At 51.5% G+C, this 15,465-nt stretch overlaps 1 protein-coding gene across 1 annotated transcript in view; it reads right to left on the bottom strand.

Annotated features, from left to right (window-relative positions):
• TSC22D1 (TSC22 domain family member 1) overlaps nucleotides 1–15,465 on the bottom strand; it is a 16,925-nt gene that overhangs the window by 869 nt on the left and 591 nt on the right. Inside the window, exon 2 of the mRNA XM_015425931.1 lies at nucleotides 13,890–15,452. Within this exon, the coding sequence (XP_015281417.1) occupies nucleotides 13,890–15,452 (1,563 nt within the window). The remainder of the gene's footprint in view (nucleotides 1–13,889; nucleotides 15,453–15,465) is intronic.

The raw sequence follows: 15,465 nt of genomic DNA, 5'->3' as shown, positions 1-15,465 counted from the left end.
GCCTCCTCAGAATTTCATTTCCTTTGTAAGCACCGAGAGCTCTGACTCACGGGCTTCTGTTGCCTGCACCCCCAAGCCCTGTAGGGGGGGTAGGCAGTCCACTATGGTCAGCGACCTCCTTCCAGAGAAGCTCCGACCACCCAGGCCGCCAGCGGAGGCCAGTCTCTGGAAGCCCCACTGCATTGCAAGGCAGAAGATGGATCGGCCCACTGGCCAGGGGAACAGGAACATCAGGCCTGGCTCACGTTCAGACACAGGAGCCACCAAAGAGGAAAAATCTCACCGAGCCTCTGGATAGCCAAAGAAATTCTAGGATTCCGCGCCCCCCCCCAAAAAAAGATGTATAAAAACCGTAAGAAGCCAGGACTTGTCTCCTGAGCTGTGCACCCATCCCACCTGACCTCCCACACTGGGCTCGCTAAGCACCCACATTTCCTGCACCCACATTCCACTTCCCTCTTGAGGTGAAGGAGCAAAGCCCAGTCTAGATGTGAACACAACACAGAAAACTATACAACGTTCACACAGTTTACATGGCAAGGGAGCTCATCAGTCGCCCTGGCGCATAAAGGAACAAGGGTCTTAGAAGATACAGCAAGATGCATCCAGACCTAATTAAGGGGGGGATTTTTCACACAATGAAAAAAACCCAGTAGGGCAGCGTAGCGATCAGAATGCCGAACAGGGGGGGGGGGGACCCGGGAGGCCCAGGCTCAAAGCCCACTTCTGCCGTGGAAGCTCACTGGGCAACTTTGGGCCAGTCACACTCTCTGTCTAATCTACCCCACAGGGTTGTTGTGAGGATAAAAGAGAGGAGAACGACATAAGCTGTTTCGGGTCCCCAGTGCAGAGAAAGGTGGGGTATAAATGAGGTGATTAAATAAGACAGTAAATGTCTGTCACGGATCAGAAGGGCAGTGTCTAGGCCAAGCAGGAAGGAAGCTGTAATTGTTACGTGAACAATTTTTTCCTTAATTCGGTCTGTATGCATCACCCTGAAGCCCTCTTGGAGTTTTACCTGTGCACTGCTTACATTTCTCATGTTCTCTCGACCCTGCTGTATTTAGTTTCCCAATGTCAGCCACATACATGAAATGTCTGGAAAGGGAGATACCTTCATAAGCATCTAAGAAACCTTATGCTGGAATAAAACTTAAGTGTTTATGGTGCAACAAGACTCCTGTTTATTGTTACTGCAACAGATAAACCGGGACACCCCTCTGGAAATATTTATGTACACCTACACACACATGGCCTTAAAAAGCAGGAGTTTTTCCTCAGATGATGTTTGTGCCAATGTACAGCTGAGAACCACTGCAGTATTGCAGTAAGCGATCAGCTGAAGGCCATTCAGTGAATCTGTGCCAGAGAATTCTTCACTATAGATCATCCCTTCACACGACACCCTCCTCATCCTGCAGACAGAAGAGGCTCATAAGGCAAAGGATACCACACACATCATACAGATTATGTCTCATTTTACGGATGGGAGGTTACAAAAACTATTTGGCTAAAACAGGCAGGCAATTCTTAACCTCCAAAAGACTTTGAGCACCCCAATTAGGCCCATTTTACAGAGGGGGATCACAGAGGTTACAGAACCAAAGACAACAAACAAGCAAGCGGGCCCCTGGCTCAGCACCCTGGGTTGCTGCCTAGTCCAAAGCACACAGCAGCAACAAAGGCCTCACACACCTCTAAGTCCAAGTTGGAGCTACTTTTTACACAGCTCCAAACCTTGGAGGTCTAAATGTCTTTGAACCAGATCACACTGATCCCACATAATTTGATTTTAAAACACCCCATCCAGTTAGGAACTTGGGATAACATGACATGCCCCAGTAAATTCATCTGGTCTGCCAAGGTCTACCTACAATATCTGTGCAGAAAAATATTAACAACTTATTTGTTTTAAAAAATCAGAGCAATAGTTTTTCCAACCTCCTATAACTAAGAAAATCTTTAAAAATCATTTAACTAGTAACCTGTTCTATTAGGCTATAATATGACCCACGGTAACATCAGAACTAGACTACTGTAATGTTCTCTGAATAGGTCTTCCCAGAAACTCAGCTTGGAAACTCCAGTTGCTGCAGAATGCTACAGCTTGGTTATTGGCCACAACCGAAGTTTAGCACCTGATAATTAGTTTGACTAATATACGTATCATTTTAAATTAATTTAACTATGAAATTATGTATGAATTTTGTTCTGTTGTACACTGCTGTGAGCCCTGTCCAACAGGGGAGGGTGGTCTAGACGTCGCGTTTTATAAACCAACCAACCATCAAGAGTTCGGTGGCGCATGCACAGGACTCCCATTCTGCAGCCACTCCACTGGCTGCCCGTCAGTTACCTGGTTCAATCAGCCCCACCACTGGACGATTTTCGGCGGGGGGCCCTGGGGGAATGACATCACTTATGATGTCACGAAATAATAAAATAAAATAAAAGCTCCAAGGGGTGTCCTGGGGAAAGGCGGCAGCCCAAAGGAGAAAAGCCTGCCCCGGGAGACCGGAGAAGAGCGTGGCCCTCAGCCCACCAGCCTCCCCCTGCCCTCACTTTGCCAGCAGCCGGCTGGCCGGCCTGGAAGAGGGGCGGTGGCGGCAAGGGGCGAAAGGCCTGGGTTCATAAATCCCAATCCTAGTTTAGGGAACTCCCCAGCCAGACCTTGCAGCTGCCAGCTGTGCCAAGAAATCCCCAGGGGGTGCCTGTTTTTCCCTCCTCCCAAATCCAGCTCACCCAGTTGGGCCAGAAGCCGCCCACCAGACCGAGGAGCCGGTCCCTCCCTGTCTGGGTGAGGCACCACCAACCTGCCTGCCAGAGGGGAGGAGAAGGAGAAGCCCGAGAGAGCTACGTGCCTGTCCCTCCGATGCCAGGTCCCGGGGAAATCCCGGGGAACAACACCTCCAGCGCTGGACATGCCATGAGCATGGGCCGCCCCAGTGAGCTCCACTCCGCCTCGCAGCCACTGCTCCTCCAGAAGCCGCTCCCCGACCCTGCGCCCCAGCCCTGCCTGCTCAGCCTGCCGCCTCTCTCCTGGGGTGGGCTCTAAGATTTGGGGGGGGGGACTGGAAAATCAGGAGGGGGCATCGTCCCATACACCCCACACTAGCTACAACCCTGGGTTCGATCCAAGGTGCTGGCTGTCACATACAAAGCCCTTTGTGGCCTTGTTCCTTCATATCTTCAGGACTGCCTCTCCTCCCTACACCATGCCAGGACAACTTCATTCATCTTAACATGGCCTTCTGCAGGTACCACCCTGTTAAGTGGGCAAAATCAGCGTCCATATTGCAGGTATTCTCTGTTGTGGCCCCCCTTTATGGAATAGCCTCCCACTCTCCTGCATTCCACAAACTATGCAACACTGAATTACTCAGGAGGTCATTTTGGCAAAGGTAATAATTGTTATTACAATTGAATGGTTCAGAAAGGTGCTTTAATATAGAGATGGGGCTGTAAACTATACTATTATGTGATGCATTATTTGTAGCTATATCTATTACCCTATTATATAATTTCTGCATTTTTAAATTATGCCATACTTCATTTAATCTTTGTTCTAGATTTTTACCTGGTTTTAATTTCCACAATCCTGATCCTATTACATTGCTTATTGGATGTCTTTGTATCCAGTTAACAGCACTGACTTAGTCCCAGGGAGAAAGGCAAACTATTAACAACAAATAAATAAAACACAATCTCAGTTTTGAGAAATTCTTACGCAAACCATATCATAGCTACAAAGGCTGCAAGACCTAAGGAATGAAGCAGCAGGAGTCACTTCTGTGTAAACATGGACAGGAGTTGAATGAAAACAAGTGCTGTTCATACAGCTTCCCAGCTATCTGAAAACTAAACAATTAGGTACATTTAAAAAACAATGCATCAAGGAAATAACAGAATTATTCCACAAACTAGTGAATTTTGAAGAGAGATGAAAAAGGAAATGGCAAGAGCTATTTTATAAGTTTACAGCAGCTAGACCTATTCTTGCAAAACTTTAACAGAATAGACATACAATGGAATGAGGTTCTGCAACGTATGGAATCAACTTTTGTGTAAGCTTATAATGCTTAAGTAGCTACTAAATTAAATTATTAGTATTACATACTGGCATGAACTGTATTTGCAGAATCTTGTTCTATTTTTTTTCTATAGTATTCTGCCTCCCCTTTTTTGTGGGGAAGAGTCTACCGTCTTTTTTTGTACTTATACTTCAACAAATGGATAATAGTTAAAAAGATCAGTCTTGTCTGTTCATGGCCCTAATCTATGGACTCAAGAATCCTAATCTTGGGCCATGTTGACAACTAGGTATTGTGAGGAGTGTAATAATTCCTTCCCTAGCAGATAAGAGCGTTCTTTTTAAAAACTGATAGATTTGCGATTGATTTCTACAAAAAAGGTTTTCCAAACCCAGCGGCCAGGGAGTTTCAGTCTGACCATGTACATAGTTACTTAAAAGTCCCACTGAGTTTAATGGGGCTTCTTCCCAATTTATAGCACATACAGGATTGCAGTCTGGGAAAACTGTGTTCTATCTGTCCCAGCACCATCTGTTCTGAGGAGCAGTGGCCATGAGGGCCTTATCGAGACAGGGTTCCCTGCCCTGCTCCCAGAGGTCCAGACACCTAGAAATGACAAGGCCTCTAAACCTGCCCCCTCAACTCCCTGTAATCCAGGACAAAAAGTACTATAATCGATCTCTTGCTACTAAACAAGTGTTAATTTTTAAGGCACAGAGCTCCTTGCTCTTGGGAGATGCCCCTGGAATAAATTCTTTTAGAGAAGAATTTAAACTCAGCATTGTCCTGTCTCTTTTAACAGCAGCTACATAGTGTGTTTATAAGAAGTTCAAATATTATACAGCATGTATAGTGTTGTTTTTTGGGGAGGGGGGGGAAGCAAAACTCAAATGTAAAGAAGTTACAGGCAGACCCAGATTTCTTCACATTTTTGAAAGAAATTTCCTTCACCAGGAGATGCACACTGTACAATGTCTGAGCTTGTGTAAAAATTATGTCTTTGTTAACCAAATAAAATGTAATATGCTCAAAAGTTACAAAATTTATCACTGCTTAATTGTAAAAAAAAAAAAAAAACCTTTTCATGTATTCATTAATTTAGTATGGTTAAAGGCAGCAAGCCCTGAAGACTGCAAATGGTATCCTACTTTAGGTAGGAGGTGCTTCCATTGGGGAAGTTCAGCTTAGTGGAGTGGCTGGACACAGGCCAATGAGATGAATTCTCTTAAGTTTAAAGAACTGTTTTCCTTCTAGTACCACAGCTAGTATAAAGACTGATTACTCAAGGAATTAGCTGATTGTTATAGATAATACTGTGGTGGGTCTGGACTTTCCAATTGTCTAGAATAAAAGCTGGCTACCAAGTGCAGCCACAAGTTTTAGATGCCTGAACTGGAAATGGACAGGGTTTGGAGGACCATCAGACTGGAGAGATAAAGAGGGGCAGGGAAATGTAGGAATGCAAAAGGTAACAGAGGAAAAGAGCAGGAAAAGAGGGAGTATACAAAAGGACGAAGGAGGAGACCTGAAGAGGTGCGCAGAAAGGCTCAACAGAAGAGGGAAAAGGTGCCTAGAAAACAGCTACTGACCTGGTGGCCAGCTGGCAGCCACTTTGCTGGGGGGCTGCCTTTGCCTCCCCGGAAAGAGAAGGGGAGAGTCGCGGCTTGCCAGGACCTTCTGTGGGGAGGAGGAGGTGGCGAGCTAGATTGTTGCCTCATGAGAGCCAGTTTAGTGTAGCGGTTAAGTGCGCAGACTCTAATCTGGGAGAACCGGGTTTGATTCCCCACTCCTCCTCCACTTGCAGCTGCTGGATGACCTTGAGCAAGCCATAGTTCTGTCAGAGCCATTCTCTCATGAGCAGTTCTCTCAAAGCTCTCTCAGCCCTGCCTGACAGGGTGTCTGTTGTGGGGAGGGGAAGGGAAATGAGTTTCTAAGCCGCTATGAGATTCCGGAGTGAAGGGCGAGGGTATAAATCCAATCTCCTCTTCTTCTCTTTTCCATGCTCAGCCGAGAGGCAGTGTGTCAGCTCTCCTTGTGGCCTGCAGCACGGCAAGGCGACCGGAGCCGGGAATAGCCGAACCGCAGCTTGGTTCAGGAGGCTCTTGGGAGCTTGTGCCAGCTCGCCCTGGCTACTTTACGTTTTCTTCATCCCGGGAGCTCGGGGGCTTGCAGCCTCCACGCTCATCCCTCCACGCCCCCTCCCCTCACACGCCTGGCATGCTTGACGTGTGACTCAGAGACCTTTTACAGTTCTGCAGGGCCTGTAAGACGGAGCTCTTCTGCCAGGCTTTTAACTAGGGCGATGGGCGTCCCTCCCTCTTTACTGGGCCTCCCCTCAGTAGGTCAGAACAGCATACCAGTGTTGGCATCTGTGAGGTTTTAATGTCAATGACAACGGCACCGGATGAAGGTTATTGTGGTATTTTACTAGTGTTTTAATTTATTTATTTTAATTTAATTTATTGTTAAATGTATACCCCGCCCTCCCCAGATGGACTCAGGGCAGCTAACAGATGGGCACATATGCCAAAATTCCACAGGTAAAAGCAGAATAAAACAAGCAATAAAACGATCATTCCTATAAAATACAAGTGCTCCAGATGTCACAAATAACAGATGGGGTCACACATGAGAAAGTGGTTCCAGAGTGACACGATAGACTCCAGGTGGTACAGCGATCCATCCTTCCTTTCAGGGCTATTTCGTTCCCTGATGACACCCACTCCATTTAGTGGTGGTGGTACAGTGATGGTATAGTGATGGTGGCGGCTCCAACTCAAAAGCCTGGCGGAAGAGCTCCGTCTTACAGGCCCTGCGGAACTGCGCCAAGTCCCGCAGGGCCCGGATCTCCTCCGGGAGCTCGTTCCACCAGGTAGGAGCTGCCACCGAAAACGCCCTGGCCCTGGAGACAGCGAATTTAATATCTTTGGGACCTGGAGTTACTAATCCATGTTGAGTCCCCGACCGTAGTGTCCTTGGGGGAACATATGGGGAAAAGCAGTCCCTCAGGTATGTCGGACCCTGGTCATATAGGGCTTTAAAGGTAAGAACCAGCACTTTGAAACGAATCCAGTACGCTATTGGCAGCCAGTGCAGCACTTTCAGGACAGGCCTGATATGGTCCTGCCTAGTGAGACCCATCAGCAGCCTGGCCGCCACATTCTGCACTAGCTGCAGCTTCCGGACTTGCGACAAAGGCAGCCCCATGTATAGAGCGTTACAGTAGTTTAACCTCAAGGTGACCGTCGCATGGATCACTGTGGCCAGGTCATCGCGGTCAAGGAAGGGGACCAACTGCCGAGCCAGCCGAAGATGGTAAAAGGCTGACTTGGCAGTGGCTGCTACCTGGGCGATTGTTAAAGCGGAGTCCAGAAGCACTCCCAAACTCCTAACCTCCGATGCTGGCACCAGAGCCGCCCTATCGAAGGTTGGGAGAGGGAGCCCCAACCCTGAACCGACCTGACTCAGGCCCAGGACCTCCGTCTTTGCTGGGTTTAGCTTCAGCCTACTCAGCCTGAGCCAACCAGCCACGGCTTGTAATGCCCGGTAGAGATCTTCTGGCCCGGAGTCCGACTGGCCGCCCAACGTCAGATAGAGCTGGGTGTCATCTGTATATTGATGACACCCAAGCCCAAACCTCCGGGTAATCTGGACAAGGGGGCGCATATAGATGTTAAATAACATTGGGGACAGCACCGCCCCCTGAGGCACCTCACACTCACGTGGGTGCCTCCAGGTCTGCTGTTCCCCAACTGCCACCCTTTGTCCCCGACCTTGGAGAAAAGAGGCAAGCCATTGGACGGCCAGCCCCTTAATCCCCACGTTTATGCACATGGGGATAATAACACAATTGTGCTAATTGTGTATATTGTATTTTTTACAAATTTGATGTAACCCGCCCTGAGCCTGACATTCGAGTAGGGCGAGACATAACTCAAAATAAATAAATAAATAAATGTGGTCTTGGGTGGGCCAGAGGGGTGGCATTGGTAGCAGAGGGATCCCTTGGAATCAGGCAGGGGAGCCCTGGTGGCACAGGGAGGTGTTATCAGGCCTGTCAGGGTCTGGGAAAAACTGAATAGCCTCTGTGGGTTTTGTGTCCTGTGTGACTTCTCCCTCGAAGTCGGTGGCCATTTTGTGTGCTAGGCAGTTGGTGGCCATTTTGTTGCTCCTGGGAAATTGTATTTTATTTTGCTCTTATTTTATTTTGGTGCTGTTGAGAGTATGGCATCCAAGAGTGTTCTAAAGGGGTGAAGGGCCCAGCACCAAAGTCTGTGCAAAAGAAGTTTCAGGATGAGGTCTTATGCCATTTATCCTCTATTGGGAGCAGGTCCAGGGAGCCTGTCTGCGGAAACGGTGACAGGAACGTCGACTGGTAGAACAGTTGCCCCAGATGGTCAGGAGGAAGAGATGGATGCGGTTGTGGAAGCAGAGCAGCTTGGAGCTGCTGGTTAGTCAGTCTGCACAGCACATGGGAATGGTTTGGCTGTGTGGACCCTGAAGTCCACCTGCTGCCTCTAGGTCCTCAGCCTCCACCCCTCAACATACTTCGCCTAGCACCTCAGCCTCTGTCCAGCCACGGACGAGGGGTACTCCCCTGTCCCCATAGCATTCACCCGGGGTGTGTGTGTGTAACGGCTCAGCCACCGGCTGTCCCTGTGCCCCCTTGGGGCTACATGGGCTCCTGGGGAGTCTCTTATGCGGCAGTTCCCACTAAGGCACTGCCTTCCGGGACACTGCATTGACCCTGGGAGATCATCTCTTGCCAGCAACCAGGGACAAGATCTGCAAGGGGGAGTTCATTGACATTTTTAGTGTTTGGTGTAGTGGTTAAGTGTGTGGACTCTAATCTGGGAGAAACGGGTTTGATTCCCCACTCCTCCACTTGCACCTGCTGGGTGACCTTGGGCAAGCCATAGTACTGATAAGAGCTGTGCTTGGAAAACAGCAGTTTCTGTCAGAGCTCTCTCAGCCCCGCCTACCTCACAGGGTGTCTGTTGTGGGGAGAGAAAGGGAAAGAAGTTTGTCAGCCACTCTGAGACTCCTTTGGGTAGTGAAGGGCAGGGTATAAACCCAATCTCTTCTTCTTCATCATCGAGAACTCAAAAAGAAGGATTAAGACGATATGGAGGATAAAGAGAAACTGAAGCAGCATAAAGTGGACAGGACATGGGCCAACTGGTTGTCCGGTTTCATCTATGCAGGGGTTATTGTGCGTTCTCAGCCCTGGAGGACCTCATCACTGGATATATGTATGGATATAATTGACAAAGGCTACATGAGCTTCATGGGCTGGGCCTGGTCGGAGTAGGACGAGGAGTTCAGGATGCCGGCTGCCCTGAATTCTTCCCTCCAGTGGGATCAAATTCACCCACAGCTCTGGCTGCAGGCTATGTCCCCATCCAGGCTCAGCACCGGCGACTGCTCTGACCGCGGGGTCATCACCTGGTTCACTGGCTCCAGGCTCCTTCTGGTTCCCATGCTTCTGCGGGGCAGGCGGTTCAACACCACCACCACCCCCGCTGTGTTGGGAATTTGGGTCCCAAGGGGTTTGTAACAGGAAAGCCTGTTCATACAGGCACGAATGCCCACTATGTGGGGGATCACACACGTTTACTATGTGCTACAGGGCTAAGCCACACAGAAGCTAGTGGAAGCCAGGCGGTGGTGTACCTGGGCAGTCTTTGGGGAAAGGGACCCAGCCCCCTAAAGCTGAGGGCTCTTGAAGCTTGGCTGAGGCGGTATCCCAGGAAGAAATACAGCTTGTATTTGTGAAATGGTTTCCTATTTGGGTTAGGATTCCTTTGGTAGGCTGCAGGACACCCCCTCCCCCTTTGGCAGGTAATCTCCAACTCGTTAAGGGAATGGAAGGGGTGGTACGGGCAAAGACTGAGAAGGAGAGAGCAGAGGGCTGCATTTTAGGACCCTTCTTTTCTCCACCTGTGCCTAACTTAAAGGTCTCCCCATTGAGCACTGTGCCCAAGAAGACTCCTGGTGAATTTTGATTAATTTATCACCCGTCCTACCCGAGGGGAGGGTCAGTGAATGGTGCCATTCCAGAGCAATTGCGTACCTTTGATCAGGTGGTTCGCGTTGTGCAACGCTGTGGTCCAGGGGCGAAGCTGGCAAAATGTGACATTAAGTCAGCCTTTCACTTCCTTCCTGAGCACCCCGATGACTTCGGGTTGCTTGGATTCTCCTTTGAAGGAAAATTCTACAAGCACAGAGCTTTACCCATGGGTTGTTCTGTTTCCTGTGCCACTTTGGAGCAGTTTAGTTCATCCCTTGAATGGGTTTTGCGGGTTAAAGCAGGTTGGAATTGTCCATTACTTCGATGACTTCCTCTTTGTGGGCCCACAGGGGACGGGACAGTATGTGCAGTTGTTAGCTGCTTTCACTGAGTTGTCTGGGGAACTGGGGGTCCCTTTGGTCCCTGCAAAAACCGAGGGCCTGGTGCAGAGGCTGACCTTTTCAGGAGTAGAGTCAGATAGAGTGGCCCAGATGTCCTGTCTATCCTGGGAAAGGGTTCTCAATGTGCAAGCAAGGGTGGCCTTTTTTCTTGGTAGAAAAAAGGCAACCTTGAGGGAGATGCAGCAATTACTGAAGCACCTCAACTTTGCATGCAAGGTTGTTGCTCCAGGGCGGGGGGGGGGGGTGGGGGGGGGGGGGGGGGGGGGAGGAGCTGGCAGAACACACTGCCCACTTTTGGTGTGACCACATGCTGGTGGTTCATGCCATCATCTCCCACACGTCCAAGTTCCCAAGGGCCATGGGGCTGGTGCGGGCCTTCAGCTGCCTTCGTCTCAACATACTGTTTTTTGCCAGTCATGTTCCTGGTATTGACAATGGGGTGGCTGACACTCTCTCCCGTAAACAGATGGAGAGATTCTGTTTGGAAATTGTTTGTGGCTCAGTGAGCACCATTCAGCAACCCGTTTTGGGCACAGGGGTCCTGCAGGATCAGGCCTGGGCTGTGCGGCCAGCTGAAGAATGCAGACCACCCGTTGGGGTTCCTGGATTGATCTGCACTGTAAGCTGTGCGGTTTAGGGGGTTGGATCTCCAGGGCATATCCCGTTGGCTGTGCTGGCTGGGTGAGAACCAACTGCTGTCGGCTCCACCTAGGGGCAGGGTGGCTCGCCCATTATGCAGCAAGGGAGGACCCCTGGCCTTCACCGTGCCACTTCCAGTTATATGCCCTTGCCATTTTAATGTTGAAAGTTAAATAAAGTGGCCCATTAGTTTACCCAACCTCTGGCATCTTCTGCGCTCATGCAAACATAACTGAGCCAAACGTAACTGTACAAATATGCCTCAGAGAGCAATCCAAAGTAGATCTAGTCAGAATACCAATGAAGACCTACTCAACAAGGTTTATACTACCAGGAAGTGTCCGTAGGACAGCCCTGTTACTGAGGCAGCTCCATGTCACAGAGAAGTAGCAAATATAAGTTGAGTGGGAAGTGGTGGGACACCCGGCCAAATCTGCAGGCACCAGGTGAGCATGAAGGGCAGAGGGCACCAGAAACCTTTAAACAAAGTTTATTGAGAAATCAGTGTTTTCTGCAGTTGCCCCACTTAATGTCAGAGGAGGCTCATGAAGTGTTGAGTTGGTTGAACCAGAAGAGACAGACTGAAGATGTAAGATGCAGGCATGGGTACCCTGTCGGCTGTCTCTTACCAAGGAGCCAATGAGGAGGAAGTGGTCAAGATCCAAACGGTCCCAAAGGCTTCCTCATGCCTACCAAACAGCTAGCTGCCAGTGACACTACTAGGATCTTCTGAAGAGCTCCTCTCTCACTGAAGGACACAGCAGTGTTGGTGGGAGACCACAATTATTAGGCACATCATTAGGCAGAATGCTATTCTAGGTTGTTCTACTTCATGTTCAAATCCCGCAAACTTCATGTTCAAATCCCGCAAACGATGACGGGGAATCACACACGAAGTCGCCTTCTACTGAATCAGGCCCTTGGTCCATCAAGATCAGTTTCAGGCAGAAGTCTTTCGTTATCACCTACTGCCAGATCTTTCTAACTGTTAACGCTGGGGATTGAACCTGGGACCTTCCGCAGGCCAAGCAGAGGCTCTCCCACTGAGCCCCTCAAAGTGGATCGTGGAGGACTGAGATCTGGGGAAGGGGAACCTGACACCACACAGACATAGAGGTCATCTAGTGACCTCAAGCTAATTGTTCTGGTTCTCTCAGTGGGGGAGGGTATAACTGTTGCGTGCTGCCCTATGTTCCCGTGGCAGAAGCTCCCAGTATAGCCAGGATATCAAGTTCTAGAATAAGAAGACAGTATAACAAAGTTATTTATTCCCCCCCCCCCAATAGTTCAGAACGTTTAGTTCAGAACCCTTTTCTCCCACTCAAATACAATTTTACAACAGAAAACTTGCATGCGCCTCTGAAACGCAGAATGTCAGCCCTGTCTTAAGATAATTATTGCTACTGATAGCAAAAAATCATGAAATACTAAAGCCTGGGACAAGAAATTCTTTACACCCAAAATTATCACACTTCTCTCACACCTTTCTTTATGGAAAGAAAAATGCAGCACATCTAAGACAGGACACAACACAGGGATTGTGTACTCCAAACCACACACCCCTCCCGGCTGCTGCAGCCATGACCCAACTCATGCAAGGGGGTCTTTTGCCCCAGAGGCTCAGGCTGGCTGGAAGGAATACAGACAGGCAGGTTCAAACAGTACTGATAAAGCTCACCAACCTGGGATCTAAGGCACCTGCCCAGGAGGTCCCCAGGAGCGCAGAGAAAGAAAGACCAGGACACAAGGGGGACAAACAATGGATACGCTCTGGCTAAGTTTTTGCCTCTCTTCAGCCGCTGGCCCAGAGCAGGCAGCAGGCAGAGGTGGGCGTGGTCTGCTGGCACCAGGCTGTTAGGTTCCGGCCCAATGCCAACAGCGTGGAGGTGAAGGCCAGGAAGAAAGCAGGCTGGATCTGCAAACCCACGCAACGAGGCACCAGAAACACTTTCTTCCCTCGGACATCCCCTCGGCCTTTCCCCTCCGGCCATCTCCACCTGCTTGGAAACTAGACAGCCACGATGTCCACGCCACAGAGAAATAGAGCAAGAAATAACAACAACAACTTCTCTGCTGAAAGGTATCCACAAATGTCTCGCAAGGGCAAAGACCAAGTTGGTTCAGCTACAGGGGGGGGGGCGATCCAAAGGAAGAGCTGAATTCCTACAACCCCATTTCCCACAAGGTCTGAGATATTTCCCCCCTACTCGTTGTGCAATGCCTGTTGCAGAATGGCCTTCTCAAAAACCTCACATACATTCTGAAAGTCTTTCTGAAGAAACACAATGAACAACTGCTTAAAAAAGAATAAAACTGACATCGCAGAGTAGCAAGAACAAACCAGGTGGAGGAAAGGAAGGCCCAAGTTTGAACCGGCCTTGAAATATGCAGCGTTAGAAACAATACCTCCCTGTTCACACACCCCCTCCTCCCCATGAGAGAAGTGGAAATATTTGGAAAGTAAATGCGTCCACAGATTTTTGAGCGCATTTAGGTTCCTCTAAATACACAAGTCAAGAGACTGATACATGCCTGACGGTGGGACCAAAAACTTGCAGCATTGTCCCTGAAACACGCTGGCCCCTGAGAAGAAGGCATCTTTGGTGAGGGCTCCCCAAGGTGTCCCCACTGCACCCTGGGCCAGCGGCTGGGCATCAACCCATCCACCCAGAACCACAGCCGGGACTCCTCTCCTCTCCCCCCCCCACCCCACCCCCAGCTTCTGGGAACTGGTGCCACAGCTCAACAGCTCCTTCCTGAAGACCCCGAATGAATCTCCCAGGAACCCTTTCACCGGTGTGCTCTTACCCGTCATCCTCACCATCCATGAGCTGGGCAGTCAGCGGAAGGCCCTTCAGGGGGAAGAGGGAGGCCGCCATGCTGCCAGCCCCGTCCGAAAGGGCCGAGGGGACTCCAGCACCACTCTCTGGGCCCAGGGGCTGGGCGATGCCAACCAGCAGGGGATCTGTGGAGCGCCCGGCTTCTTCACTTCGGCCGGCCGACGACTGAGCGAGAGAAGGTTGTGCAGAGAACGGAGCAGAGTTCGGGGGCATGGGCAAATGGATGCTCGCAGATGTCAATGAAGACGGGGGAAACTTCTGAGCCAAGCTCTCATTCTGCACGGCTGGAGACGGTGCGACGTTCTTCGAAGGGGCCAAGCTGACAGGAGGAGGGGGCACGTTAGCAGCACAGTGGCCTGAAACGGGCACGGCGCCCATGGCAGGGCCAGGACTAATGGCGGGCACCTGCTGGCCAGCCATTCCCGGCACAAGGGGCTCTCCCGACTGCAGCTGGGACTGGGCCGGCAACAGAGTGGCCTGTGGGGCAATCACAAGGGGCTGGGGAAGGCCAGACAGGCCCGCTTGCGACCCCAGCGGAATCATCCCCGCGGGAAGGGGCAGCATCCCCTGGGAAGGGGCAGCGTTTTGTGGCATCATGGACGGGGCCATCGGATTGGCAACCAGGGGCTGCTGCACCCCAGGTGGCAGGGCTCCTTGCTGAGAGGCATTCATCCCTGGAAGGCCAGCTCCTGCTCCTGCTGAGGGTGGCATTGGGGTCTGGACGCTGGCAACGGGCTGAGTGGGAGCCACAGCCAGGTGTGCTGGTCCTGAAGGCTGCCCACCTGGGGCCAGAGCGGCGGGGGCTGGTGCCCCTGTCCCGGGCTGCACAGAAGAGAGTGGAGCCTGGAGCATCGGCTGATGTTGGGTGTAGTCTGGCCCCTGGAGGGAATTGGGATTGGCGGCTTTCATGTGCCCAGGGGCCATCTGCACAGAGACCTGCTGCGGGGCCTGCCCCATGCTGCTGTAGGGCAGCTGCTGCGGTTGCACAGGAGGGGGTGGCGCAGATGGGGCGTAGGGCAGCTGCTGCTGCGGTGGCAACATTGCCAGGATGCCAGGCTGCTGGGGGGCGGCCAGGCTGGCCTTCTGGGGAGGGAAGCCGGCCTCTTGGTGCAGCTGGGACTGCGAGAGGCTCTGGGGCAGGCCGGGCAGGAAGTCGGCCGCCGGCTGCGGGGCCCCCGCCAAGGGCCCGGCCATCTCCCCGCTCCCGGCGCTCTCGGTGTAGTGGCTCAGGGTGCTGACGCTGCCGCTGCTGAGCGAACTCCCGCAGGGGCTCTCCCGCTCCGAGGGGCCCTCCGCCGGCGGGTTCTGCCGCAGCGCCTCCAGGGCCCGATTCGCCGCCGCCGCCGCCGCGCCCTCGCCCGCCGCGGCCCCCGGCGGCCCCAGGCCCTCCTTGTCGTAGAACTCCGTGCACGTCCATCGGCCCTTCCGGAAGGGCTCCGAGCTCGAGTCCAGCTTGACCACGCGGAAGCGGGAAGGGGCGGCCGCGGGCGGCGCGGGGACGGAGGCTGCCGCTGCTGCCGGGCTGCCGCCGCTGTTGCCCGGCG

Source organism: Gekko japonicus, unplaced genomic scaffold (assembly GCF_001447785.1).
Source record: "Gekko japonicus isolate JY-2015 unplaced genomic scaffold, Gekko_japonicus_V1.1 scaffold3360, whole genome shotgun sequence".
Taxonomy (NCBI): Eukaryota; Metazoa; Chordata; class Lepidosauria; order Squamata; family Gekkonidae; genus Gekko; species Gekko japonicus.
The sequence above is the reverse complement of the archived record's forward strand: the minus strand, read 5'-3'. Positions and strand labels throughout refer to the sequence as shown.